The sequence below is a fragment of the Protomyctophum parallelum genome, assembly GCF_964188405.1.
Source record: "Protomyctophum parallelum genome assembly, chromosome: 21".
Lineage (NCBI taxonomy): Eukaryota > Metazoa > Chordata > Actinopteri > Myctophiformes > Myctophidae > Protomyctophum > Protomyctophum parallelum.
Window position 1 is genome coordinate 13,857,697 of NC_139713.1, and position 27,517 is coordinate 13,885,213.

Genomic DNA, 27,517 nt, shown 5'->3' on the forward strand with positions numbered 1-27,517 from the left:
GTTCAGTTGTTGTTTTGTTTCATTAGACAGTTGAATCAAGTTGTATAGCCTAATCAAATCGGTATAATCTGACGTTCATCAAGTTACCAACCTGCAAGGCGTGAGTAAGTGTTTCATCTTTGTATTGTTATAAATAAGATGGACCAGTTGACAGTTTCCTTTTGCTGGAAGTGATGCTTATTCAATCTTCGATGGAGGGCGAGCTCCAAAAGTGACTATGGGGGCTTGAAAGATACCTGGACAGTAGACTAGAGTGACTAGGCTACCTGTTCCGTTTGTAAGGTGGACAGTGGACTGCTCTGCGTTCATGGGTTTGGACTGCATGGTTTACAAACTATGTTTAATACTCTAAATAATCTATTGAGAATAATAATAATAGTATATTAATAGTAATTTTAGTAAGAGTGATAGATGAGTCGACAAATGACCATATGCCTATATATAGCATAAATTATTAAATAATCTTTATGAATGTAACTTTACTGTCCATATTTTTCTGGTATAGAGATAGAATAGGCTTAGATTAAACATTGTCATATATAATATTTAATATAGTGTGTGTATATATATATATATATATATATATATATATATATATATATATTAGGGATGCACCGAAATTGAAAATCTTGGCCGAAACCGAATACCGAATATATGAAACAGTTGGCCGAAAACCGAATACCGAATATGATTAATATTATACATCTTTTTTCCTACCATTGCTGTCATGGCCGTACCTTAAAGCTACCTGATTTATGGCAAAATAAATGGTTATGGCAAAAAACTTAAATAATAATCACTATTATGGGTCCATAAAACATTTATTCAGCCCTTTTGAATGCATTAATTGTTTCCAGCCAGACAGGTCTAGTCCAGAATTCCACTTTAAGCACTATATACTTTGTTGTACAACAAATAGCAAAGATTGTTGACCTACAAGCTTGTAGATGTTTGGAAAATTTGAAAGATTTAGAAAGCTTTTGCCTATAATGCCATGTTGAAAGTGGTTATCACTTAACATACCTACACCCGCACAGTATCATTGGTATGAAGTGTAACTGAATATCGCTGTTTTAGTATCCTCACTTAACCCATTAACCTGAGTTTGATTCTACAAATGTTATGTTATGGTTATGGCAAAACTTAATTTAAATAATAATCACTATTATGGATCCATAAAACATTTATTCGGCTCTTTGAATGCATTAATTGCATACACTATTCGGTGATATATTTTCGGCCTATTTGGGCCGAAACCGAATAGGCCGAAAATGCATATTTAGCCATTTTCGGCCGAATATTTTCTGCGGCCGAATATTCGGTGCATCACTAATATATATATAATGTGTCACAATACTGCCGCCATTCATGTTGCACGATGACGCGAAACATATGGCCTAAGCGTTTCCAGGGGGTCCCTATATACCAGCCAAAAACGTTGAGAACCCTAATTAACCCCCCCTTCCTTTCATCCATCTGTGTGGTTCTTTTGGCCTGTATTGTCCCACTTGCATCACCAGACTCTTCCCTTCTTGCTCTGTGTGTGTGTGTGTGTGTGTGTGTGTGTGTGTGTGTGTGTGTGTGTGTGTGTGTGTGTGTGTGTGTGTGTGTGTGTGTGTGTGTGTGTGTGTGTGTCTGTGTGTGTCTGTCTGTCTGTCTGTGTCTGTGTGAAATATAATTGCACACAAACACTCTGTGTTTCTTGCTATGATGTACAGTAGACAGAGCCGGGCCTCTTTGCCCACTCTCCTGCATGCCGGGAAAGCTTCAGTGCATGTGGGTGAGAATGTAAGGAGGGAATTCTGCAGATTGGTTTCCCCAACGGTGTCATGCCATAATTAATAATACGTCAACTTTAAACATGCATGTGATTGGTTACTGTAAGCATAAACATGCAAACAAATTCATGCAACTTACTACATTTTGATCGGGAACCCGTTTTGGTGTTAGCATTGCGTTATTCAGAATGAAAACTGTCAGGATGTAGAAGACATTTTTAGAATCTGATCTCAGGTCAGTGGTTGATTGCCGAGTCCTGTGGTGGGAGTTCGGGTCTTGTTTTGGTGATTATGAAGTACTTTATTGTTGTCTCCACCAGGCCGAAGGCATGGGGGGAGAGTATGTTTTGCACTCCGTCCGTCCGTGTGTCCGTCCGTCCGTCCGTGTGTCCGTCCGTCCGTCCGTCCGTCCGTGAGCAGCTAATCTCGGCCACCGTTAACCCGGTCGATGACAAAGTTTGCACACACACTCCCTGGATGCCAACAATGAACCTCTGCCCCAAACTTTCCACAACGGCCTGTTATAGCGCCACCAGGAGGCCGCTTTGTGCAAAACAAGTTTTTGCACAGTACACCTACAGATTTTGTCCAAACATCACGCAAATTGGTACACAGTCTCTCTAGAGCCATTCAACCAAACCGGTCTTTCACATTTCTCAGACTCCATCCTGATTGGTTAACATTGGCTTCCAAAGTTCACAGGAGTGCTCAGTTTCAAACAAAATGCTGCAAATCATGAACACATCGTGTGATTTCCGTGAAATTGTGCACCCACATTCCCACTAGGCCGAGGACGAAATGCCACATGAACAATTTCAACTCAGCCTCAAGGTGGCGCTATAACTGGCCGAAAAGTGTTTTTACCTCTAACTGCACGGATCTGTGGATAACTTTCTATGCCAACCTTTGCCTGGAATTTTTCACATCTGCTCTTTATAGCGCCACCAGGAGGCCGACATATGTAAAACACATTTTCTATTATTACTCCTTCAGATTTTATCCAAATTTCACGCAAATCGGTACACATGATCTCCATAGTCATGTGATCAAGACAGGTTTGTTTGATTTCTCATATTCCATCCTGATTGGCCACAATTGGCTCCTACAGTTTTCAGGAGTAGCCCGCTTTGTACAAATCGCCACAACTCCTCAACGCAGCGTCCGATTGCGATGAAACTGTGCACGCATATTCCCACTAGGCTGAGGAAGAATCCTGGTGGAGACCTGTGCCCAGAAGGGCACTTTTTCTAGTTACATCTTGTGTTACAGGTACATAAGAGTAAAACATATTTTTGTTTTGGCTTCCTTACGGACAATGCAGCAGCATATAGATAGCATAACATTCAAAACATTAAACAACAAAACCACAGCAAACAAAGAAAAAAGAGCAATCAAAGTGTAACAAATAATAGTAACACATGTATGTGTTATGTATATACATGTATATGTATGTGCGTGTTTTCCCTGTAGTAGCAAAGTTAGGTAAACCTTTTGTGAACAGCTTCACAGTAGGTTGTCATGTTCCATATATACACGCTAATATAAACCATAACAAGTTGAATCATATACATTCAATGCATGCCAGATAACATCATTCAGTCTTACTGTCATAAAAAATAAATCTGACAAAACTAACCTAAAATAATAATTAAAAAAAATAAATCACGATTCGAACTTCACGCTGAGCGAATCGGCATAATAGTGTATTGTATTGTATTGGCATAATATGTGACCATACCATTAACAACCTATATAGAAGGCAAAATATCCAAAATGTCATCATGCTTTATGTAGCATGTGATGTGTCAAACTAGTGGGTTTTCATGATGCTGAATCCATTCCAAGTGCCGGTATTAGTTTTGCAAAAATTGGGCTAAAAACGGTCATGTCCATCACATTTGTGATGCCGGTAATGGCCTTTTTTGGCCCAATGAGTGTTTTTTTGCAAAACTAATGCTTGGAATGGATTCAGCATTCTATAGGTTGTTAATGGCATGGTCACATATTATGCCAAATATGAAAATTGCTCAACATATGCAAGTTAGCATCCGGCAGTTTCTAAATGCTGGGGACCCATACTCAACATTTCTAACATAAAGCCTTGGTGTACTCAACATGTCCGGGTTCACAATGGGGCTCTATGGGCTGGCAAGTAGAATAATATGGGCATTCCGAGACCTGTTGTTTCAGCGGCCTTTAGGGCGAGGTCGCTTCTCACCCTCAGGGCGTCTTCTTTACTGGCATTAACCTTGTTGTAAATAATTATTTCAGAATTCCCAGACAAAGCAGATGCCATGTCTCATGTGAGCGTGACCCCTGCAGTTTCCTGCAATGCCATCCTAAAATCTACCTCTCCTCATCCAGACCATTATGGCCAGGTCAGTTGGATTACTGTCTGTGCTGATCGATTATCGTTCTAATTGATCAGGTTTATATTTTTAAAGCAATTAATCTTCTCCTTTCCTTGCCAGGTTGACAGCTTTAAACGAGTGCAGGTTGTGGTCCCAAAGCTGTTAAAGTGGGAGGATCACAGTGCTGAGTTGATCGGGACTGGATTCTTTGCCGATGTGTATAAGGTACTGATGTGTAAACTAAGTTACAAACAAAACAAAAAAAAAACATTTGCATTCCGGGATTCGTTTTAATTGGGAGGCTGTGTGTGCCTTGTGTGTATGCATATATACATGAGGTGATATTAGAGAAAAGCTAAAACTGAACTCATTTTCTTTATAGACTCAATCATTATAGCCTCTTTGTCTTTGCCTTCCTTGTCTCAAATGTTTGGCTAACATCACAGATGAATCTGTTTCGCATTGAAGCTATATTTTCACACACACACACACACACACACACACACACACACACACACACACACACACACACACACACACACACACACACACACACACACACACACACACGCACAAATGCATGCGGGAGAGAGAAGCACCATGGCGTGCGATACTGTACTGTACTGTACTGTACACTAAGCTGACAAGGCTTTTTGGAGCCAATTATTGTTTTCTTTGTCACTTATCCCATTCTGACCTGAGATCAGATTCCAAAAATGTCTTCTACATCCTGACAGTTTTCTGAAAAAGCCATGTTTCTGTGTCAGCCGTTCTTCGAATTTTCAAAAATAGCAGACCTACAAGCTCGTAGCGCCACCGAGTGGCGCGCTACGAGCTTGTAGGTCTGCTATTTTTCAATAGCTAAAGCGTAACATAACGCTAACACACCCAAAAGGGGTTCCCGCCCAAAATAGGTTAAGTTGTGATGACTATAGTACACACGTCAATAGCTCAAGTATGTTTCCTTTGAGGCGAAACCACGGTGTCATGCCAATGGATGTTGTTTATTTCCTGCCGTTGTTTAGCACGTTCGCAGGGAACTTGAACACCGTTGCGGCCGATCTGTCGAAGATAGGCATCAGAGATTATCTCTGACAGATAGATGTGTGTTGTGAAAGTGTTGTGAAAGTGCTCAGTTTAGATGCAAGCAACATGAGTGTGACATTAAGAGTGAAATTTCTCACAGCCCGTGCCAAAATAAATATGCTTTTTTACTGATAACATGGTGTGTTACAGAGCTGATCTAAAGGGACAAGGTGAAAAGATGTAGTAAAGTATATACCTAAATCACACACTGTAGTAGCGATGCACTCTCGCCATGTTATTTCTCACTTTATTAAAGTGAATATTTAAATGAGTACACATTGGAGGCTTTAAAGATGGCTTGACAATTGTATCTTGTAATATGAAAAATGCAGCATTGTCTTTTGTTTTTGTCTTCCGCCTTTTGTTCTTTTTTTCTTACTGTATTTTTTTGTGTGTTTGTGTCTCTGTCTTCTCATCAATAACAGTTAAGTTAAAAAAAAAAAAAAAAAAAGATGGCTTGACAATATTGTCATAATAATGGCATGTCTATAGCCTCAGAAACCACAGGCGTTTTTTTCAAGGGAGAGAAAATGGAAGTCTAATGTGGAAGTGGTCAATCGTATACTGCACCACAACCTTTTAATATCGAAAACCAATTGAAAGATTTCTTGTTTTTCTTTCTTTTGTTTTGTAGTGAGAAACAAATATTGCAAGTTAACATGCTGTATCGTCACCTGCCTTTCAGATAACTCACAGTGCTACACACAAAGTTAAAGTGGTGAAGGTCTATAAAACCGAGGTGGAGCAAGAAAGCATCGTGCGAGAAATCGGTCTGCTTCAGAAACTCTCCCACCTCAACATTGTCAGGTACGTATAGTCATAGGGTGTTTCCGAACTTAACAATAAATATATTTCTTTACATCGCATATCTGCTGTATAATCCAAATTATGTAGGTCTGAAATGTCTAAACAGTGTTTTTTTTAACATATGTTTATTGATTTTTCTAACAACATTAGCTTATTTCAATAAAATGTTGTAAAACTGCCGTAATTTGGACTTTTCTTCCATATACTGTAGATATCTTGGAATCTGTGAGAAGGATCAGAAGCTTTATCCAGTTTTGGAGGTGAGCTCTTGATCTGCCTTTTGGTGTTTTAAAGCATTATGTTATAGTTTAGCTATTGAAAAACAGCAGATCTACAAGCTCATATCGTAGGGGCACGGTGGCACAGTTGGTAGTGCTGTCGCCTCACAGCTAGGTCTTGGGTTCGATTCCTGCTCAGGACGCTGTGGGTGCTGGCTGCGTGTTTCCTCCTTCGCGTCATCAGTGCCCATACCCGAAGGCGGGGTTGGCAAAAGGGCCTTTCTGTGTGGAGTTTGCATGTTCTCCCCGTGTCCCCTAGGGTAGGTACCCTCACAAAAAACATGGAGTAATCCTGGTCACTAAACTGCCTCCCCCTGGCCAGCAGGGGTGCCTGATGGAGGGGAAAGGAACTGGTTGGAATAACGTGTTCCTTCCAACCAGCTACGTCCAACCAGGGAAACTCCCCCCTGTCAGGTGTAAAGGAGCAACTTGGACACTCAGGCATGAAGGAAGCATGAGTTAAGTCCGTTGCTCTCCCCAGGTTGGTGGAGGGTGTGTAGAGCCCAGGATCACATTAGATGATTGACACAGGGGTGAAAAATGGGTTACAAAATCGTGGGATAAAAAAAATACAATCTATCTAATCTAATGAACTCGTAGGTCTGCTATTTTTGAAAAATCGTGAAAATCATTGAATATATATTATTACAGTGAACATTTTAACTCAAATCTTTGCTTCTGGGGGAGGTCCCTGGAACAACATATTTTCAGATGGGGGGGAGGCATATTACATATCATTTGTGGGGTCCTTGACATGAAATACTGAGCACCACTGATACAGAAACAAGGTTTTTCAGAAAATCTTCAGGATTTTGACATTATAACTTTTTTTTAATTTCGCTGTCAGGCCTAAATGCACCTCTTGAGCCCCATTGCCCCCGCGGGCGAGAGCAGCCGCTGTCCACCTCATGAACAGCGCTCAGCGGGTCAATGTAGACCCAATCGGTCTTCGGTTCCAACTCTGATGTTGCTGATTTTCCCCCTGGACCCCCCTGGGGTTTAACCCATTTTGGGTGGGAACCCCTTTTGGTGTTTTAAACATTATGTTATAATTTAGCTATTGAAAAATAGCAGATCTACAAGCTCGTAGCGCGCCAATTTTTGAAAAATCGTGAAAATATTTATTTCAGAAAACTGGAGGATTTAGAATATAATATTGTGTTTAGTCAGGCCTAAATGGGTTAAGAGGTTAAAGTGGCTATATTTAGAAGCCCTGGAACATCTGCAAATTAAAATAATAATAATACAAAAATACGCTTTTATTATTTTGTATGCTTAAGTATGTTACTGGAGGAACCCTTGGAGAACTGCTGGCCCAAAAGGCTGTGGATCTGTCTTGGAGAGAGAAGAACGACCTGGCCTGCGACATCTGCAGAGGGATGACCTATCTGCACTACAAGAACATCTACCACAGGGACCTGAACTCCAGGGTACAGTGCTCTGATCTGTCTGTTCCAGGTCTTTGAACATCTACCACAGGGACCTGAACTCCAGGGTACAGTGCTCTGATCTGTCTGTTCCAGGTCTAAGAACATCTACCACAGGGACCTGAACTCCAGGGTACAGTGCTCTAATCACAAAGAAATCACACCCATGATGCAACTCCGTGTGGGGGTCGCCGGGGGTTCCAGACCCACAGGAACGCACCCAGGGCGAGCCGCCCCGCGTCCGAAACGGTTGAGAAATGACAGAGTTACAAGCATGCTGTTTCCGTGCTCACACATACCCATGCAGCCAGCCACCCACACACATACTCACATAAGGAAGTGGTTTGCACCACTTAAAAACGTAGTAAAAATGTTGTATTACTTGTTAATTCTAACAAGTGACAGGCTTAAACCCATTTAACGATTGAAAGAAATTATGTGTTAGTTGGATCCTTAAAAGATTTAATTATTATTTCATATAGACACCCTTCTTCTTTCTGCTATGTAGCCTACTTCACACACACCTTCAACACATGGCGCATTCTGTTTGTCACAGCTATGCTCAACATCCCAGGGTTTCTATTCAAAAGACCAATTAGATTCATTTACATTTTACACGATACAATATAACGCAAAAAATAAATAAAGAATGTGTTAAAGAGTGGACCAAGAGATGAATCCATAGCGATGTGATGTGATGGCCATCGGTTGAAAAGTGCTCATTGTACCCATGTCAACCCTTCATAAAAACAAGTACTAATGCATTGAAGGCCATCCATGGCCTCACTTCTCTCATGCGTCAGATTTGCACAATGTGGTGCTGCATTTTGTCTTGGATTTCACAACATCGTAGTATGCCCCATGGCTTGCTTGCCAAGTTGCCGTTGCCATGGGAAAAACAATTTAAATGCATGAGTCTTTGTTGTCTTTTGTCTTTGTTTTGAGTACAAACCTGCAAAGCATTCGGCACCGCATGTCGCATGCACTCATGCATTCCGTTCAATCATTCTACTAAGGAACCCGGATAAACTAAACAGATAAGTCAACCAGGCTCAATGATATGTCAGCGCTAATCCTCACATGTCTCTGTGATCACAATGAAATGGAACGATTGGTATTTGACATGAACTAACCCCAAGGGATAATCTGGCAAGAGTATATTAACAAGTTCAAGTTTATTTTATTTTATATAATTCAATTAAATTGTATTATAGTGCATTATAGTGTCTCAAGCAGTGTTGGTTTTGGCAGCAAATTTCTATTTTTAGTTTTAGTCATAGTCTCTTGAATAGTTTTCATTTCGTTTTAGTCACATTTTAGTCACCTGGAATGTCATAAGATTTTAGTCGACTAAATCTACAGTTGATTTAGTCGACTAAAATGTATGTTGGTGGGCATTGATGCCGTCATAATGACTGTGTTTGTTTACACTTAAGTGTAAAATGACTTAAATATCTCTTGTCCACTAGTCCCTTCCAGACATTTTAGCCTAGTTTTTATATGTTGACGAAATTGTCAATATATTTAGTCATCATGGCTTAGTTTTTATTTCGTTTTATGTCGTTTTTGTCAGTGAAAAAAGGTAGTCGACGAACATTTTTCGTCATAGTGTTAGTCGACGAAAACAACACTGGTCTCTCAAGACTAGTTTTCATGCAGAGACCAGCCGTTGTCCCTCCACCCTGAGCAAGGACTTCTGCGACGTGGCTTTATAGGGGACCAGGGTCATAAGATATAGTTCTTTAATAGATGAGGGAGGGGGTCAAGAATTAGAGTTTCTGGGACAGTAAAGCGCCTTTAGGTGTTTAAATACCACACGTGTTGTTTTATAATGAGTTGCTTGTATTGTTTTGACATGGTTATTGATTTATTTTGGCGCCTAAGCTTTCCCCTCTCCCTCAAGATGCCTTGCCTTTTCTGCCAGGCTGCAGTTGTAAATGATCATTTGTTCTTCTTACTCTTGCCTTGACTGGTTATTAAAGGAGAATTCCATACTAGAAGGCTTTCTTACCTTTATTTGTAGTTGTTACGTCCCCACCAAAGAGGTCCAGGTGTTATTTTGTGCAAAAGTGCATTATTCGCTATTTCCTCTACCATAAGCCCTCAATGGGGGTTGGGTTTTTGTGCTAATTCGCTTATTCGAAATAAGTAGTAAAGTGTGCTGCATTGGGATACTATTGGTTTTTGAGCGATGGAAATAAGCGAATTAGCACAACACCCCATAGCCCCATTCAATTCCATTCAATTCAATGCAATTCAATGCAATTCATTGAGGGCTTATGGTAGGGGAAATAGACAATTTCTTCTTTTGCACAAAAGTGGGGACGTAACAACTACAAATGAAGGTAAGAAAGCCTTCTAGTATGGAATTCTCCTTTAAAACAACACACTGATACAGACAGTGCAAGATGCATGCATACAGCCACAGTGACCCAGAGGTTTTCATTACCTTCAATACATGTTGTTGGACTCTACTACAACTTCATGATGAAGTAAAAGCTGAACATAATTGCCGGTTTATCGATGCTCCTTTTAGTTCGACTAAAGCTTGTACATATACACGTGTATATTTGCAAAGAGACGCAGATTCCAGAGAGCTCGCCATGGATGCCACTATAAGTAACAACTGACCAAACCTCGCGGTCTATCTCACTGAAAAGTTGTTTCTAAAAGTATTTTTCGCAAAGAACTACATACGTTCTTAATACTGAAAGAGAACACACAGCATTTTTATTTTCGGTGGAACACATTTTGAAACTTGAAATACATTTAACTGTTAACCGAATGTTATGCATTACAAGTGTTTCACAGCCCCTTGTGGTAACACATATGTATGTACATACTGTACATGTAGAAAACATATGGTCTGTCTTTATTTGTAGCTGATATGTGATATTGAACATTTCATATTTATTGTGAAAATGTGACTCAGAATGTTTAGTTTCACAAATCACAATCAATACTAACAGAATTAATACATACATGCAAAATTGGATTTTAAGTTATAAATAATCCAGGGTTCGCCCCCCCCCCGCTATCCAATTATCTATTCTTGATTTGTATGAGACATGCTCTCCAATGTATCCCTAATGATTCTTCTCTCTCGTCTTGTTTGTAATGTTTCTGTATATCATTTCAATCACTACATAGCACAAACAATTAAAAGGGCAGGGGAGGGAAAAAGTCATGCTGCCCACCAGCTCAGCTCTTACAGCTTGTGTCCTCTGGGGGGCACTACAGTAAAGTTCTCTGAACACATCACTGTGTAAATGTTGTAATAATAATAATAATGATTGACAATATTATTGTCTGTGCAAATCACTGTCTAATTTGATATTGATATAAAACATGTTGTTAAAATAGTTTCCAATTCATTCAATACAGTCCACCATTCTTTGCATGCTTCCTCATCTATCAAGAAGGTTTTATTTGTCACTATAATGTATACAAGTAGACTACAAGCCTAAAAACATCAAATGGTCATTGAAATGGACTGGTCGATTATTGGTTTTCAGAACTGTCTGATCAGGGAAATGGCGTGGGGCAGGGAGGCGGTTGTGGCAGACTTTGGCCTGTCCAGGGAGGTGGCGTTTGAGCTTCCAAATGGCGACAACAGGAAGATGTCACTGGTGGGATCGACATACTGGATGGCCCCTGAGATGATCCGTGGAGAAGCCTACAATTGCAAGGTGTTGTTGCTTTGATTCTTGACACAGTTTTTCTTTTTTCAAATTAGATGAAACTCCATGATTATTAGGATTTTTTATCTTACAATAAATGCACCACATCTCTGTAAGTGTGTACGTACGTACAGTCGTACACGCCGACTTTACATTCGACACACGCGTTCCACACCACCACAGGGTGTGCAGTGCCCGGCCTCGAGTCGGTCGGACACACGGTTGTCCAGAAGCGCCAGAAAAGGCTGTGGTCAGGCTTTGCCAGTGGACCCAATTTGAGCCAAAGTCCCCAATTTACAGCCTCTGCCAGAGCCAATCCCCACACCTGCCATTTGATCAGTTCACAGTTAGTTTGCACTCTTCAGACATTCTCCACAGACGTTTACCCCCCCCTCCCCATATGCCCATATATGGCCAGGCCCATAATATGGCCATATATGGATAACATTCAGAAACCCATCCCTGTGGCCTGGGCTGGCTTAGCGGTCCAGGCACATTGGCTGGAAATCCAAGCCATGACGGCGTGTCGCGGGTTTGAGTCACGATCCCAACGAACCTTGCTTTGTGTCGATCTGCCCCCGCCCCATGGCTCTCTCCTCGTTTCCTGTCAAGCTACTGTATATATATATACAGTATATATCAATAAAGGCAAAAAAAAAGAAACCCATCATGAGCTGTATCTGAGGACCAATTAGCCTATATGAAGATAGGTTGAAAGTGGGTGAAGTTGTCCTTTAATTAAGTAAAAGTAGCAATTATAGCACAATTTAAAAAAAGCTTTATTTTGCTTGAGTAAAAGTGCAAAGGTATTGGCATCAAAATGTACCAAGATAAAAGTTATATCTTTAAAAAAAAAAAGGAAAAAAGAAAGAAAAAGGAAGATCCACAAGCTCACAACATATCATGATGCAACAGGTTGTGAGAGCTTGTGGATCAGTTATATCCAAAAAGACAAAGTAAATACGTACGGCTTAAGTGGTTAATGTATATGTTTAGTAATTAACTCAATCTGCAAAGTAACTTTTGTATTGTAAGTTAAATAATTGTAGTGGAGTAAAAAAGTACAATAATTGCCTCAAAGTAATGCATCTCAAAATAGTCTACACTGTACTTGGCTAAAATGTACCGGCTTCCACCACAGGTGTCTAAATATAATGTGTGTGTGTGTGTGTGTGTGTGTGTGTGTGTGTGTGTGTGTGTGTGTGTGTGTGTGTGTGTGTGTGCGTGTGCGTGTGCGTGTGCGTGTGCGTGTGCGTGTGCGTGTGCGTGTGCGTGTGCGTGTGCGTGTGTGTGTGTGTGTCCGTCCAGGTGGACGTCTTCTCTTTTGGAATTGTGCTGTGTGAGATCCTGGCACGAGTCCCCGCAGATCCCGATGTTCTGCTCAGGACAAGGGTAAAGTCAACCGTTCATCTCTCCTGACGTTGCGAGCTTGTAGATCGGCTATTTTCAGCAAGTGTAAAAATATAGTCATTACGACGGCATCAAGGCCCGCCAAAATACATTTTAGTGGACTGAATCACCTGTAGATTGCCGACTAAAATCTCATGCGACTCTCATGAGACTTCCATGGGTGACTAAAACGAAGTGAAAACTAATCAAGAGACTGACGAAAACCAAAAACAACACTGGGTCTGATAGGGTTGATAGGTGTTTCCAACACAGGGATGTGCACACAGACATCAAAGGGGGCTTCAGCCCTAGCCTGGTTAATAAACCAGACTAATATCGCACGGACCGCGGGATATTAGTCTGGGGAGGCTCAGCTTGGATTTCATTTCCAGGGGGGGCGGGTTGAAACATTTTCTCTTTGACGCAATTGGTCAGAGCTACTGTCAGTCAAAGGTCTCAAGCATTGAAAGTCACTGTACCAAAGCCCGCCCATATTGCATACCGTGTCCCGATTGGCCGCCCCATTTCTCTGGTGTAGGAAATGGGCGTACAATTGAGCCTCTCCAGACCGTAATCCGCCGGCAGGCAATTTATTTTTGCCAACGGCTGATTCGGTCTTGTTTATTAACCAGGCTACTTCAGCCCCTGCCCCTTTTACCCGTCTGTAAAACAACTGCCCTCTCCAGACCACGAATGCAGCGTTTACTTACACGGTGAAAGAAATGCAAATGCCCCTCCTTAATTCCCGAAGTCTCCTGAACTTGAACGCGGCATTTTGCGCCAAACAACTTTGTCTAGAAATCCATGTCGTTACGCTACAATACAAAGACAACAAGGGCACACAGTGACCCGTACAACATTTAAAAAACCACACATCACCATACCTATAGTGCAAAGGAGGGGAAGAACATCATCTCAAAACCTTCGACCCCTACGCTACCCTGTCTGCCCTCTGCAAGGACTCTGTTAATTGACACTAGATGTTGCTCTACAATAGTGCCAAAATGAACGAGGAAATGGTGTAACACACTTGATAGTTAGTTTAAATCCATCCCTGACCAGAAGACTGTTGCAGGCAGCCATTTCATACTATTAGTTTAGTGTCAGCTGATATGGGATTCAGCAATTATCCAATAGAGCGTCGCAGTCCCTCCCCCTTTCAGAACAATGAGTGGCCCAGGAAATAAATCTCAATGCATTTTTCCATAGGCATTTCTTAAAGTATTTATTTTAAGATGGTTACGCCGCGGACAAAGCCAACTCGGATCGTGACAAATCATGACAATGAACACAATGTTTTGGGCCGATCAAATAATTTATAAGAAGAAAAACAAAACAAATAGTGTTGTCTCCTGCCTTTATTTTCTTCTTTCTAATGATTTGATCGGCCCAAAATATTGTGTTCATTGTCATGATTTGTCACGATCCGAGTTGGCTTTGTCCGCGGCGTAACTGTCTTTAAATAAATACTTTAAGAAATGCCTATGAGGAAAATGAACGGCGATTTATTTTCCGGGTCTCTCGAGGGGGCGGGACTGCGAAGCTCTATACTGCAGTTTTATGTACAATAGACACACACACACACACACACACACACACACACACACACACACACACACAGAAAAACGAGGTTTTACACCAGATGAATGTCTGAGGGAATTGAACGTATGGGGTTTTAATTGCACTGTTGAGAGTATAAAACAATATAGGTCCATTTCTGACGATTATTGAATATGTATCAGACTGCCATATTATGCTTTCATAACTGTGTGTGTGTGTGTGTGTGTGTGTGCGCGTGTGCGCATGTGCGTGCATTTCAGGACTTTGGACTTGATGTGAAGGCCTTCAGTGAGATGGTTCCAGGTTGTCCACAACGTGTGATTGACATTTCTGCCACCTGCTGTCAGGTGAACCAGTAGAGCAGTGTTTCCCACTGTTTGGGTCGCAAGTCTTGAGCCCTATAAACCAACACCAAAGGGCCACCATGCAACTCCTTGGGTCCAAACGGTTTGCAAGGAGTGAGCGGTAACGCCGTCTCGAACCCTTTGGTGTGGTTTGGGCCATTGAATTCCATGCGTTGAATCACTAGGGACGACGCGCGTCAACTAGGGCATTCACTTGTTCTAGTCATTTTTACTAGTTGACTAAGTTGCCTAGTTTACTAGTCGACTAGTTGACTAGTTGTTTAACTTTAACTTTTTGGAAATATATGTTTCTTCTAAAAACTGTGTACATTGGTGACTAATCTACCTGATCTTGAGGCCTACAAAATCGGAAAAAATAAGTTTTTTTAATTTTTTATCAACTAGTCAACTAAGTACTAACAAGGTCGACTAGTGGATTTACTAGTCGACTAGTTGCTTAATGCCCTAGCGTCAACGCGCGTCAACGTGCAAAAAGGACATATCACACCGCAGGTACAACGCGAAAACCGTCTGGTTAGGGCTTTAATGGGTTAAAAAACAATTCAAACTAACCTTTTATTTTACCATATAGATGCCATTAGAGTGCACGTTTTTAAGCATTACAGTTGCCAAGATATTACAAAAGATGCAAAAAAAAACCCTAAATGCAACAAAGGATTTGGTCATCACCATAGCGAGTGGTATACTGTCTTATTTGTACCGTTACTTGTATCGAGTGCATAATTACAAATCAGACGCCTCTAATGCAGAACTGCACTAGTTCATTGAAACTAGTTTGGAACCGTTTGAAATAGGGCTGACAGACAGACAGACAGACAGACAGACAGACAGACAGACAGACAGACAGACAGACAGACAGACAGACAGACGGCAGTGGCTGGATGGTAACCGCAAGGTTGACAGTTTGAATCCTGTGGGCTCCCCCAGAGTTTAGTGTCGAAGTGTCCTTGAGCAAGACACTGAACCCCTGATTGCTCCTGATGTGCAGGTTGGTGCCTTGCATGGTTTCCGCCGCCATCGGTGTGTGAATGTGTGTGTGAATGGGTGAATGTAATGCACAATATACGTAAAGCAGGCGCTATATAAATGCACCATTTACAGACAGACAGACAGACAACGTGCAGTCTATATTAGACAGATATCTGATGTCAGTGTAGGTGCATTATGTGTAAGTTACTGAACCATTTTGACTGCTGTAGTGTAATCAAAGCCATATTAGATAGATGCTTGGTTTTTGGTCGCTAACTCTTATTGCTGTATAGCCTACTTATTGAAGCCGTGTCATGTTTTCCAGATGGAGTCATACCGAAGACCATCATTCTCGGAGCTGATGGATGAGTTGGAAGACGTTGGCCATGGTAGCTCTGAGACGAGCGTGATGGCATGAAGGATAAGCTCATTAACACGGCACAATGTCCAGTACAGAGACAGGAGAGAGGAACATTGTTTATTTTATTTTATTTTATTTTATTTTATTTTATTTTATTTTATTTTATTTTATTTTATTTTATTTTATTTTATTTTATTTTATTTTATTTTATTTTATTTTATTTTATTTTATTTTATTTTATTTTATTTTATTTTATTGCACTCCTCTGACTTGTGCTTTGAGACACATTCAGAGTTGGACCTGTATCAGTATCAATAATTATTATGTCCCTTACTCACTTCAATCAAAAGATTACAAGAATTGGGACCTGCAAAGAAATAAGGACTTATAAGTGACACAAAGCCAGGCACCTGGGCCTTTAAACTATAAGGATACTATTTGTTGTGTATAGTTAATGTGAATTAAGGATTGATCTGTGATTTGACTATGAGCTTAATCGTTTTTTTCTCGCCATTAGCTGTGTTCATTTGGCTAACTTTGGTATGTTGGTTGAGGCTTGTGTTCCTGCTGCAGACTATGGGTAGTAGCAGTGTTGTTTTTGGCAGCACATTTAGATTTTAGTTTAATAGTCTCTTGAATAGTTTTCATTTAGTTTTAGTCACATTTTAGTCACCTGAAATGTCTTAGTGTTCGTCTTGTTTTGGTCGACTAAATATCATAAGATTTTAGTCGACTAAATCTACAGTTGATTTAGTCACAATGTGACGTGTTGTGAGCTTGTAGATCTGCTATTTGTGTAAATGACGTGTCTTTTATTTATACTGGATCTCTTGTCCACTGGTCCCTTCCTGACGAAATTGTCAATATATTTAGTTTTAGTCATCATAGTTTATTTTTCATTTAGTTTCCATTTAGTTTTCACCAGTGAAAAAAGGTAGTCGACAAACATTTACCGTCTTAGTTTTAGTCGACGAAAACAACACTGGGTGGTAGTAATTATCTGTTGACACAGAAATCTATTCTACTGTTGCTTTTCTTTCCTCTCCACTATCATCTCTGTCACCTTCATAGCTCATCTCTGGGCACATATAGGCACACTGTCGCGTGTGGACGCGTCAGAAGAACCTGAAGCCCTTCTGCTTCGCTTCGTGGGTTTTTTAGACAGCTGGTGGATGGAAAAGAAGCTCCACCTCCGCGCCCGACTGACTGACGCGGAGGAGAGCGCGTCCGGGAAGCTGTCCGTCGCGTCAGTCGGGCGCGGAGGAGGTGGAGCTTCTTTTCCATCCACCAGCTGTCTAAAAAACTGTGCGCAGCTGCTGTGTGCAGCCGAAAACGTGCGCGACCACGCGCGACAGTCTGCCTCCGCTGTCTCTGAGTCGTGGCCCGTGTCCACCTCAGGCGCCACCGCGCCGAGGCCTCCGTCGAGGTGTTTGAAAACAAGCGCTCCTGGCCAGGAAGAGGTCCAATTTATATTAATGCCCTATTTCTTTTACACTGCCCTGCAAAAAAAATAGAATAATTGCGAGACTTGCAGATCTACAGGCTACATTTTACAACGTTAACTTCTACTATTCTCTATAGCCTCGCAGTGGCCAGACGCAAATCTGCCGGTGATATTATTAAGCCAGTCTAGAGTTTATTTTATTCTGCCTGAAATAACGAAAAATACTGTTTGTTCTCTGCCTTGAAAGTGTGTTTTATAAAAAAATAACCAATGAGTCTGAAAATCTGGACCGGAGCGACGGTTTTGTCGGACTAATGCCTGTCGAACTGTTAGTATGTCTAAACAAACGTATGAACCCCTTTCTGGGTGTAGTTTTTGGGTTGAGTGCATTTACTTCACCAGTCTTCTTCAGAACCAGCACGGAAACGGTTTAGACGTGGTTTCTGGGGCCGCACAGAACCAGTTTAGGCAGTTCGTCAACCAGTTTGTGCAGAGGTCTGGCGTCGGTGCATTTCCATCACCTCTTGCCGTGGAAACCAGTTCTCCTCCTACCTGGCACACCGTGAGGTCAAAGTCAAACCGCACAACGCCTTTCTTCAGGAATGTCCCCACTTATGGCAGCAAGGTAGAGGCCGCAGTTGCTGCTGTTGTACTGTAGGGGGAGCCTACGGCTCCTGATGGTGCCATGTCCATGTCCATTCTACATTGCCAATTTGAACTTGTGAAATGGGACATTCTGCAATATGAGTACTTTAAGTACCCCCACCACTGCAGTTTGCAGACGTTTTCATGGCACAACCATTTGGGGGCGTCGACGTGCTGGAGCTCGTTTCCTCCAGCTGATCTTTGACCAGCCTTGGAAAACACATTATATATGGCCAATATGGCCACTGAGCTGACCCAGGCTGATCAGCCTGGAGATAACAAGCTCATCCTGAAGCTCATAAGCAGAAACATCATCCTGGACCCGCCTATAGCTGCAGCATCAGCTACAGTTGTAGGAGAGCTATACTTTAAAAATGACCGGCTCAACGTGATCTACCAAAAAGATTATGATCCCATTGCTGAATATAGTTTCAAACGTTGTGTGAAGTGAGGGGGGCGCTCTTATCATCGTACATCATTCCATGCTCAGCCATTCAAATCATCACAGAGACAAAGCTGTGCATAGGAGGGGCTAGTGCACCTGAGGGGTCTTCGGAGAGGGAATAGCAGCGATGGCGTTACATATTCTCGAATATAACTTTGTAATGCTGACGTTTGTGTGTGACACTCTTGAAAACAATAATTGCTTTGATAATTGCATTTTTGATGTCAATCAATCTTAAGTCGACTTATAATTCAAGTGGCAGATGCCAAAAATATGAATATTAAATTTAAATTATAATTATTTTATAGGGCATGTCGTGTGGTCTGCACAGCCTTTTTTGGGCACCCCTGGTGTATACAGGATCTCCTCACTGGTCAACAAAAATACTTTGAAGACCCTAACAGGAGCCCTCATACAAGGTTTCTTATGCATGCACCTCATGGTACCACAGCACCTCAAAGGCCAGGGCGGGAACCTCTTTTGGTGTTTTAAGCATTATGTTATACTTTAGCTATTGAAAAATGGCAGATCTACAAGCTCATAGCGCGGCACCGGGTGCCCCGCTTACAAGCTTGTAGGTCTGCTATTTTTGAAAATTTGTGAAAATGTGGCGCAAATCTTTGAATAGTATATATTCTTTCAGAGCAAGCATTTTTAACTCAAGTCTTTGCTTCTGGAGGGTCCCTGGAACTACTCCCTCACATATTTTCAGATGGGGGTCGGCGGCCAATTACATATAGTTTTTGGGGTCCTTGACATGAAAAACTTTGGGAACCACTGACATAGAAACATGGGTTTTTCGGAAAACTATCAGGATTTAGAAGACATTTGTACAATCGTCCTCAGGTCTAAATGGGTTAAAACTAGGCCCAAAACATCCCAAAACAAACTGGTCAGGGTATACTATAATACTTTGCCTTACTCCCAGAACTAGCCTCATTATCCCTGCCTCTTTTTTTGATAGGCTGGAATGGCTTAGGGTTGACGACATGCGTACAGTACAGCAACTTGCAATGGGCCTGGTCTACACGATTCGCTACACAGCCTACACCAAGATATAGGCTACCCATGTTTGTACCTGTCAAAATACTTCCTTAATGTCAGCGAAGTTCAACAAACCACGTTTTTTAACCACAAGGGGTTAAATTTTTTTAATTTCGCTCCTATGCCACTAAAATGTGGAACGCCCTACCAACAGCCATTAAGAAATGTGAATACCTATCCTCCTTCAAAACCTCTCTCAAAGAGCACTTGCGGGCGGTTGCGATTTGAAACTCATATGGCCCCTGTAAATAAGTAAAGGTCCTCCTATCCCCTCTATTTTTCTATACTGTTCATGTATTCCCTTTTTTGTAACTGTGTATTTGATGGGTCTATAAGTTTTTTATTTTTTACTTTGCAAAGATGTGTGTATTTGTCTTTAAATGTCTTACCATGATATTTGAGTACCGGGTTAGCAACTTACTACTTGAGTTGCTATTAAATGCCTTGATGTCATATTCAACCATAGGCCTATTGGCTATATAATTTATAAACTCTGGTGTCTCACATTGTTTCAAAATCATGCTTTATTTTGTATTTGTATGCTATTTTAACAGGCTTATAAAAACACCTCTTGCAGGAAGAGACAATGAGAGAGAGCTTTACAACAGAAGGCCAACTACTATTATGGGACTAACTATTAGGGCATTTGAACACTGATGCAATTGCCTGCCGGCTGCCAGTCACAATGTGGGACAGGGTCAAAGTCTTGGAAATGAGGGACTGTCCCACGCAAAGAGGGACATCTGGTCAGAACCTTGTCTGGGTTTAATTGGTCCCGGGCAACGGCAACTCAGCGTATGAGTAGCACGGATTGCGTATCTAAGATGTGCGTGCAGTAGGAGCTGGGAGGTACTATATGTGGTGCTCATACTCATACATCGTTCCATCTCCCAGACAGGGGTCTAGTGCAAAGGATAGATACCCTCGTTCTCAGCTGACGGGGACAATAAACGAGTCTGACTGACCTACTTAGTAAATAATTATTTGCTAAACAATTAAGTGCTGTAGGCTACAGATCAGTCATATTGCTGCTCACAGTTAGACCCAATTTGAAGCAATACGTAATTAAAATGGGTGCCACGTTGTTGAATGATGACCTAACATCACTGTCGTGTATTGGTTACTGAGGTCACATGACCAGGAAGCAGGTAACAGCAGGTAACAGAAATATATGGACACAGAAGGTGATTACAGGAACGTTGCATTACTAAGAATAAAGAAACGAGAAAGACAATCTTGTGTGTATGATTCAATTCAGTAGAGAACACAACAATCACATCTAATCAGAGCTCAATGTCTGAACACCCACTGTTCAATCGCCTGACCCTGAATGGCCCACGTACAGATCGAGTCACATTCTATGAAGAGGCAAAGCATTCAGGGCTCAGAGCATTAACCCCATTATGTTATAATTTAGCTATTGAAAAATAGCAGATCTACAAGCTCATAGCGCGCCACGAGCTTGTAGGTCTGCTATTTTGGAAAAATCGAAGAACGACTGACATAGAAACATAGCTTTTTCAGAAAACTGTCAGGATGTAGAAGACATTTTTAGAATCTGATTGTAGTGTTGTAGATTCACATTAAGTAATGAAACACACCTGCCTTGTAGTCTTTACTCGTTCGGTACACTGAATCAAATCACAGTCAGATTGCATGTAATCACCACCACTTAATCACATATGACCCACCTGTCTCTAACATCCTGGTACCCTATGCAATACAAGTGGCTACTACACTGATCTCAGGTCAAAAGCTCCACATGGGCTCATTCAAGTCAGTCAGAACTTGTGGCCACATATGGGATGTTTTGCCCTTGCAGGGTCCCATTTGTCTCAAGAATTATTTGCCTCTGATCATGAAAGGCTATACAGCCCAGTCCACACCATTGCTTTGCATTAATGTTGCAATGCAATGCCTGTATAGCAATTTGCAATATTATCCCAACATTGGGCCTAGTTAAAATCAGACCACTTGTAAATTGCAACCAGGTTGTTTTGTCATTATTCCATATAGCCTATAAGCCAGAATAATTTGCCGTTTTAATGACTTTTTCTATCACAATGTACCGTAATATGCCTTAATTTGGCTGATAAAACCATTTGGCTGTACTTAAAGAGCTGATATCTCCTCAGTTAAACACATTATGCGGAGTGTTTGGTTGCTCTGAATGCAAATAGACTGCAGAACTAGAGTGTGTGCACTGTCACTCAACGTGCATGCAGGTTGGCCATGTAGGTTGGCTCTGGCTGTGGCGCCTTTACATTGCAATGCGTGTGTGTGTGTGTGTGGGGGGGGGGGGGGGTGGGATGGGGGGGACTATGACTAACACTTTATCTCTTCCCCTATTTTTTTAAATGTAGGCTATGTTGTCACATCACTAAGCTAATCAAAATGTTGATTTACGAGACACGTATATGTGTCAAGTCACCCCTATTTGTTTAATCTATTCTGATGTATTCATAGAAGATAGCATTTATTGTATGTATTTAATAACATCATGTGACCTTTAATCATCATCAATGATATACATTTATTGAAAAAAAGTTTTATTTTTACTACTGAAACTTCATGTGCTCTGGACTCACATTAGGTCAAACATTTAAATGACCCAACACAGGTTGTGATGGTGACGGTATACATTTCGTGTAATTTGCTGAAAAGTGTGTTTGTATATAGTTTTCAAACGTCCTTTTTGTCTACTGTCGTCTGCATGGTCAATATGTCATCATACGTTTTGTGTGTGTGTGTTTGTGTGTGTGTGTGTGTGTGTGTGTGAGAGTGTGTGTGTGTGTGTGTGTGTGTGTGTGTGTGTGTGTGTGTGTGTGTGTGTGTGTGTGTGTGTGTGTGTGTGTGTGTGTGTGCGTGCGCACGTGTGTGTGTGTGAGAATTTAGGTTTTGTACATCCTTAACGCTGAAGCATTGTGCCAAACCAGCCACAGGCTGACATGGTCACATATAGCTAAGCCAGTAGAATTATGGTTATATAGTTCATGCAATGATTTTGATATGACAATGACACAGGAGCGGCAAATACAACATAGTTACTATCTGTAATCAACAGCAGTTACTTTTCAAGATGTCTACGGATATTTATGCCGAGCCAGACATGACAAAGAAGGTGAGAAAGAGAGATAGAGACAGAGGACAGAGAGGGGACCCTGCTGAGGACAGAGTAGAGATGGTGGTGGACATCTACCAGAGTGTGGACGACTGCGTCCCTGGACCACAGGGGGACATGATGGTGAGGGACAACACAGCAGGAAGACAGGCTCAGGGTGAGTTTGATCAAGTAGTTGATCGTTGTCTATGTGATTTCAATGTTTAAAATGTAAAAACATATAAAGGGAAGCTCCGCACACTCAGATCTGTGCACAATCAATGTATTTATTTAGCAAGCTTTCGGTCTACTGACCTTCTTGCCTGAAGAAAGCTTGCTAAATAAATACATTGATTGTGCACAGATCTGAGTGTGCGGAGCTTCCCTTTATTTTTCTCATGTTCCCTTTGTCTCTCCAGCACCTCACTTAAGTTTTGTCAGCGGATGAGCGGTGGTTCTTTTTACATTTTTGTCTGAAATGTTTAAAATGTAAAAAGATATAAAATACATGTAGCAGCTATCTGTCCTTCAATAAAAGATTATTCAGATTTGATTCCGAATTTCTTACAGCACAAAACGTAACAAGTGCATATCCTTCACTATAATGATGCTTTAGATCAGGGGTTCACAACGTTTTTGGCTGGGGACCCCCGGAAAAGCTTTGGCCCTGTCTCGCGACCCCCGCCCCGCACCCCCTCCCCACCCCCAATACAAACTGACTGCATCCAGCCATTCAGTTGCAAAACAATAAATAATAATAATTAAATAATTTGGGGGACCCCCCAAAATAATTTGGCGACCCCCCTAGGGGTTGCGACCCACGGGTGGAGAACCCCTGATTTAGACAGCTGTTGTTCAGTTATAGCAGAGCTTTCAGACTCTAATTCAGTCTCTCTCTCTCTCTCTCTCTGCACACCTAGCTGTACTTTCTGATTCAGGACAGCACTCTAAAACAGGGAGAAGGCCTCTCCAAGTGGTTGCTGGGTGTCTGGGGATGCTGTGTCTTATACTGATGGGTGTGACCATAGCCCAGGCTGTGTACTGTGAGTATTACATGTTCCTAAACTACCACATCATCACTCACTCAGGGAGTTTGTTGCCTGACATTTTTGTAGATGCGACAAGTATTAAGGCCACCACAGTATTAACCCAGAACTTGTAACATTTTTAGTTTTTCTTTTTAATTTAAGTTTATTTTTGTGTGTATTATAGACCAATTATTTGTTTACAAACATTGGGACTGGGCGCACGGGTGACTGTTTCATGTAATCAATTCCCAACAGATGATGAATAAAGTAGGCCTAGTGTTGACAATTTAATGCACGTAAATAATAACAACAACATTGAGTTTTTTCTTCTTATCAAATACAAATTTCCGCAGATCGTTCACCCAGTAACAGCATGACCAACGACACCCTGGTGCATCATTATAACACGCTAAAGTCCAGCTACAATAACCAGACCCTGGATTATACCCAGATAAATATCCTCAACAACAACCTGACGCAGGAGAAGGACCAGCTTCAACGTGAAGTAAACCAGCTGAAGAGAGGTGAGAGAAGATACAAAATAAATTAAAATGGTATAAATAAAATAATAGTAGTGGAGTCAAAACTAACTAGTGTAGAAGTGTAAAGTAGGCCTATCGCAAACTTGAAATACTTATCCGAAGTAAACAAATACCAGGAATGTTTTGGCCTCCACTCCACTACATCTCTGACTATTATTATTATGTGTTATGTGTGTTATAATAGATTTTCAGTACATTGAAAATGTACTGAAGTAAATCTCCTGTTTGATGTTTGTAGACAGGCCGTGTCCCTGTGGATGGATGAAGTTTGGAGAGAGCTGTTACTACAGAACTGCTGGATGGAAAACATTGGAGGAAGGTAGAGACGAATGTCGGAGTCTAGGAGCTGATCTGGTGGTCATTAACAGTAGAGACGAGCAGGTTAGTGTGTGTGTGTGTGTGTGTGTGTGTGTGTGTGTGTGTGTGTGTGCGTGCGTGCGTGCGTGCGTGCGTGCGTGCGTGCGTGCGTGCGTCGATCATTATAGTGAAGTTTATTGAATAGAATTAATGATGATTCAATCATGTACAAATAATTAGGTATTCATCAGAGGATTGTGGATTGGGGGGCATCATTCATCATGGATTGGTCTGACCAGGACTCAGGGCAACTGGACGTGGGTGGATGGAACACCACTGACAACAGAGTGAGACATTTGACATGTTTTTATTGTAATCAAAGTCTGTCAAAGTCACTTTATTTGAGTGCCTGATGGATGTGGTTAAATAAATACATTGTTTATTGTCCAGGTACTGGTCCAGTGGATATCCTCATAATGTTGGATACAAGAACTGTGCAGCCTACTACCACTGGACTGACCCTGGAACATGGGTTAATGATGGATGTTCAACTACAGGGTCCTCAATCTGTGAGACTAAGTGATGTTTGTTTTCACTTCATTGATGAAACTGCAGTTCAGTGTTCTGCTGCTACAGCAGTAATTAGTGAAAATGATAAAAACTCAAAAAATATATATATCTTGAAGTACTACAACATGTTGTACCACTTTAACACAAACCAACAACTACAGTATGATGCTTTAGCATGTTATTAATTTGGCTTTCACACCTTGACCCTATTCTGGGGACGAACATTCTGCGAAAATAGCAGATCTACAAGCCCACAGCCTGTCACAACACAATGCATTGTGAGCTTGTAGATCAGCTATTTTCACAGTGAAGATAGTGCAGAAGTTCTCAAAGTGTGGTGCGGCGGCCCCTAGGAGTCATTGGTGCGGTTCCAGTGGGTCGCCAGATAAAAAAGAATATTGTAGTTTGGCTATTTTATTTTGTACATTTTAGAAAAATTTACACATTTATAATTTAGACTTTTAAATAAAAGTCTCGGGGGTCTCTGACATAAAGACCTTTAATTGGGGGTCTGCGGCCAAATACATATCAATTACATACAAAATGTTAGAGCCCTGGGCGACCCCAGTCAGAGTAGTTCTATTTTTGATGAAGCGATTTGATGTAGAGAGAAAATGTAGGAGGACCAAGAATAGAGCCCTGGGGGCAGGATCATGTAGGATGAAAAAAGTTTTTTTAATTTTAATTTTAAAAACATAACACCAAAAAAAAAAAAAGATTATCTACAAATGGTAAAATTGTATTTATATAGCGCCTTTATCCAAGGTGCTTTACAGAGATTGTGCATTACATTCACCCATTCACACATCGATGCCGGAGGAAACCATGCAAAGGCACCAACCTGCACATCAGGAGCAATTAGGGGTTCAGAGTCTTGCTCAAGGACACTTTCGACACTAACTCTGGGGGAGGCCGGGTTCGAACTGGGAACCTCGCGGTTTCCATCCGGTCAACCCGAGCCAGTACTGCCCCTACAAGCTCACAACGCATCGCAATGCGACTATTACTGTACACCCACTGTTCATTAGCCTGACCCTGTATTTCAGTGGCTGAAACTAAAAAGGCCCCACATACAGAGGCACATTATTTTGATGAACAGTCAAAGTGTTCAGCAGGGCTCAGAGCATTAACGCTCCACAAGGGCTCATTCAAGTCAATCAGAAAGACCTCATGGGATTTTTTTGCCCAAGCTCCCGATAGTCTCAAGAATGACCTCTGATCATGAAAGGCTAAAGCCCAGTCCACTTCGCAATTGAACTAGTCACAACCAAAATTGCGCCTACCTGCTATGGGTCAATTCAGAGTCAGACCACTGCAACTTGTTACAACTGGTTGCAAGTTGCAACTGCATGTGTTGGACTGGGTTTTAGACCTCTGTGCCTTCCTTCTGTTTAGCCTTGCAGTGGCCAGACGCGATCTGCCGGTGGCAATTTTTTCTTTTGCCTTCCGTGGACTGGTCTGGCCAAAAAGCCAGGCATCCCCTTCATTAAATGAAAAGAGTATATGTTTGGGGTGGGTCATATCATTTTATTTGCTAAAAGAAAAGATCCAACTGACCCAATAAGTTCTGATGGTGAAGCTAAATTATGTCATTCTATTTTGTTATATATGCCATTTGTTTTTGCTTGTTCGCTCATATCATGTCTTTTTGATCTTCTTATATTTGTATTGTTAGTTTTTAACCACATGAACCTTGCATTATTATTATTCATTATTATTATTCTAGTCATAATAGGTGAACATTCTGAGGAAATAGTCTTCAAAAATAGCAAATCTACAAGTTCACAACGCGTCACAAGGTAATGATCTTCTAGAGCTGCTATTTTTGATGAAGCTGATTTTGGTCTAGCCGCTGTAGAGAAAGTAGTAGTGCAATATTATGTAGCTGTATTTTAACCCTGTTTTTTTATGAAAGCTTTTAATAAAACTTTACTTGACAAGAGCATTATTCAACTCTTTATTTAACAATTCTACTGATTAAACTAGAGTTGGTGAAAGTGGTGACACAAATAAATTAGACAAAATTGGAACTGCAAAAGCTGTTACGCTCTCCTGATTGGTTGAAAAATGGCAACTCACCCGAACATGTATTTTCTGTTTATTTAAGAGGTGGAGGGACGGGGAGACTTTTACTGAAGAGAAACTCTATACTGTATAATGAAAAACTGTATAGTGAGTGACTAAGTGATGATTAGCCTACTATCAGAGATATAGATAAAGCCATGGTGAGTTTTGCCTTATTAACCTGTTAAAAAGCCTAACAGATTCTAGCATGTTCACACTTCACACACTAAGTGTGACGTGCATTTCGCCATGTTTTAAAAACAGATTTCACAGCCCCATATGTCTCA

At 41.2% G+C, this 27,517-nt stretch overlaps 1 protein-coding gene across 2 annotated transcripts; it reads left to right on the forward strand.

The window, feature by feature from the left end:
• Positions 1-16,833, forward strand: LOC310879367 (dual specificity testis-specific protein kinase 1). 2 transcript variants are annotated; one of them, XM_083793988.1, is made up of 10 exons: positions 1-104; positions 4,050-4,156; positions 4,250-4,354; positions 5,901-6,022; positions 6,234-6,282; positions 7,581-7,730; positions 11,243-11,416; positions 12,716-12,799; positions 14,617-14,703; positions 16,016-16,833. In XM_083793988.1, exons 2-10 carry the CDS (start codon positions 4,073-4,075, stop codon positions 16,106-16,108), a joined length of 948 nt encoding a protein of 315 aa, XP_083650114.1. In that variant the 5' UTR covers positions 1-104; positions 4,050-4,072; the 3' UTR covers positions 16,109-16,833. The 2 variants fall into 2 exon arrangements, with proteins under 2 accessions (XP_083650114.1, XP_083650113.1); XM_083793987.1 differs by lacking the exon at positions 1-104 and adding an exon at positions 1,708-1,788.
• The last annotated feature ends 10,684 nt before the right edge of the window (positions 16,834-27,517 follow it).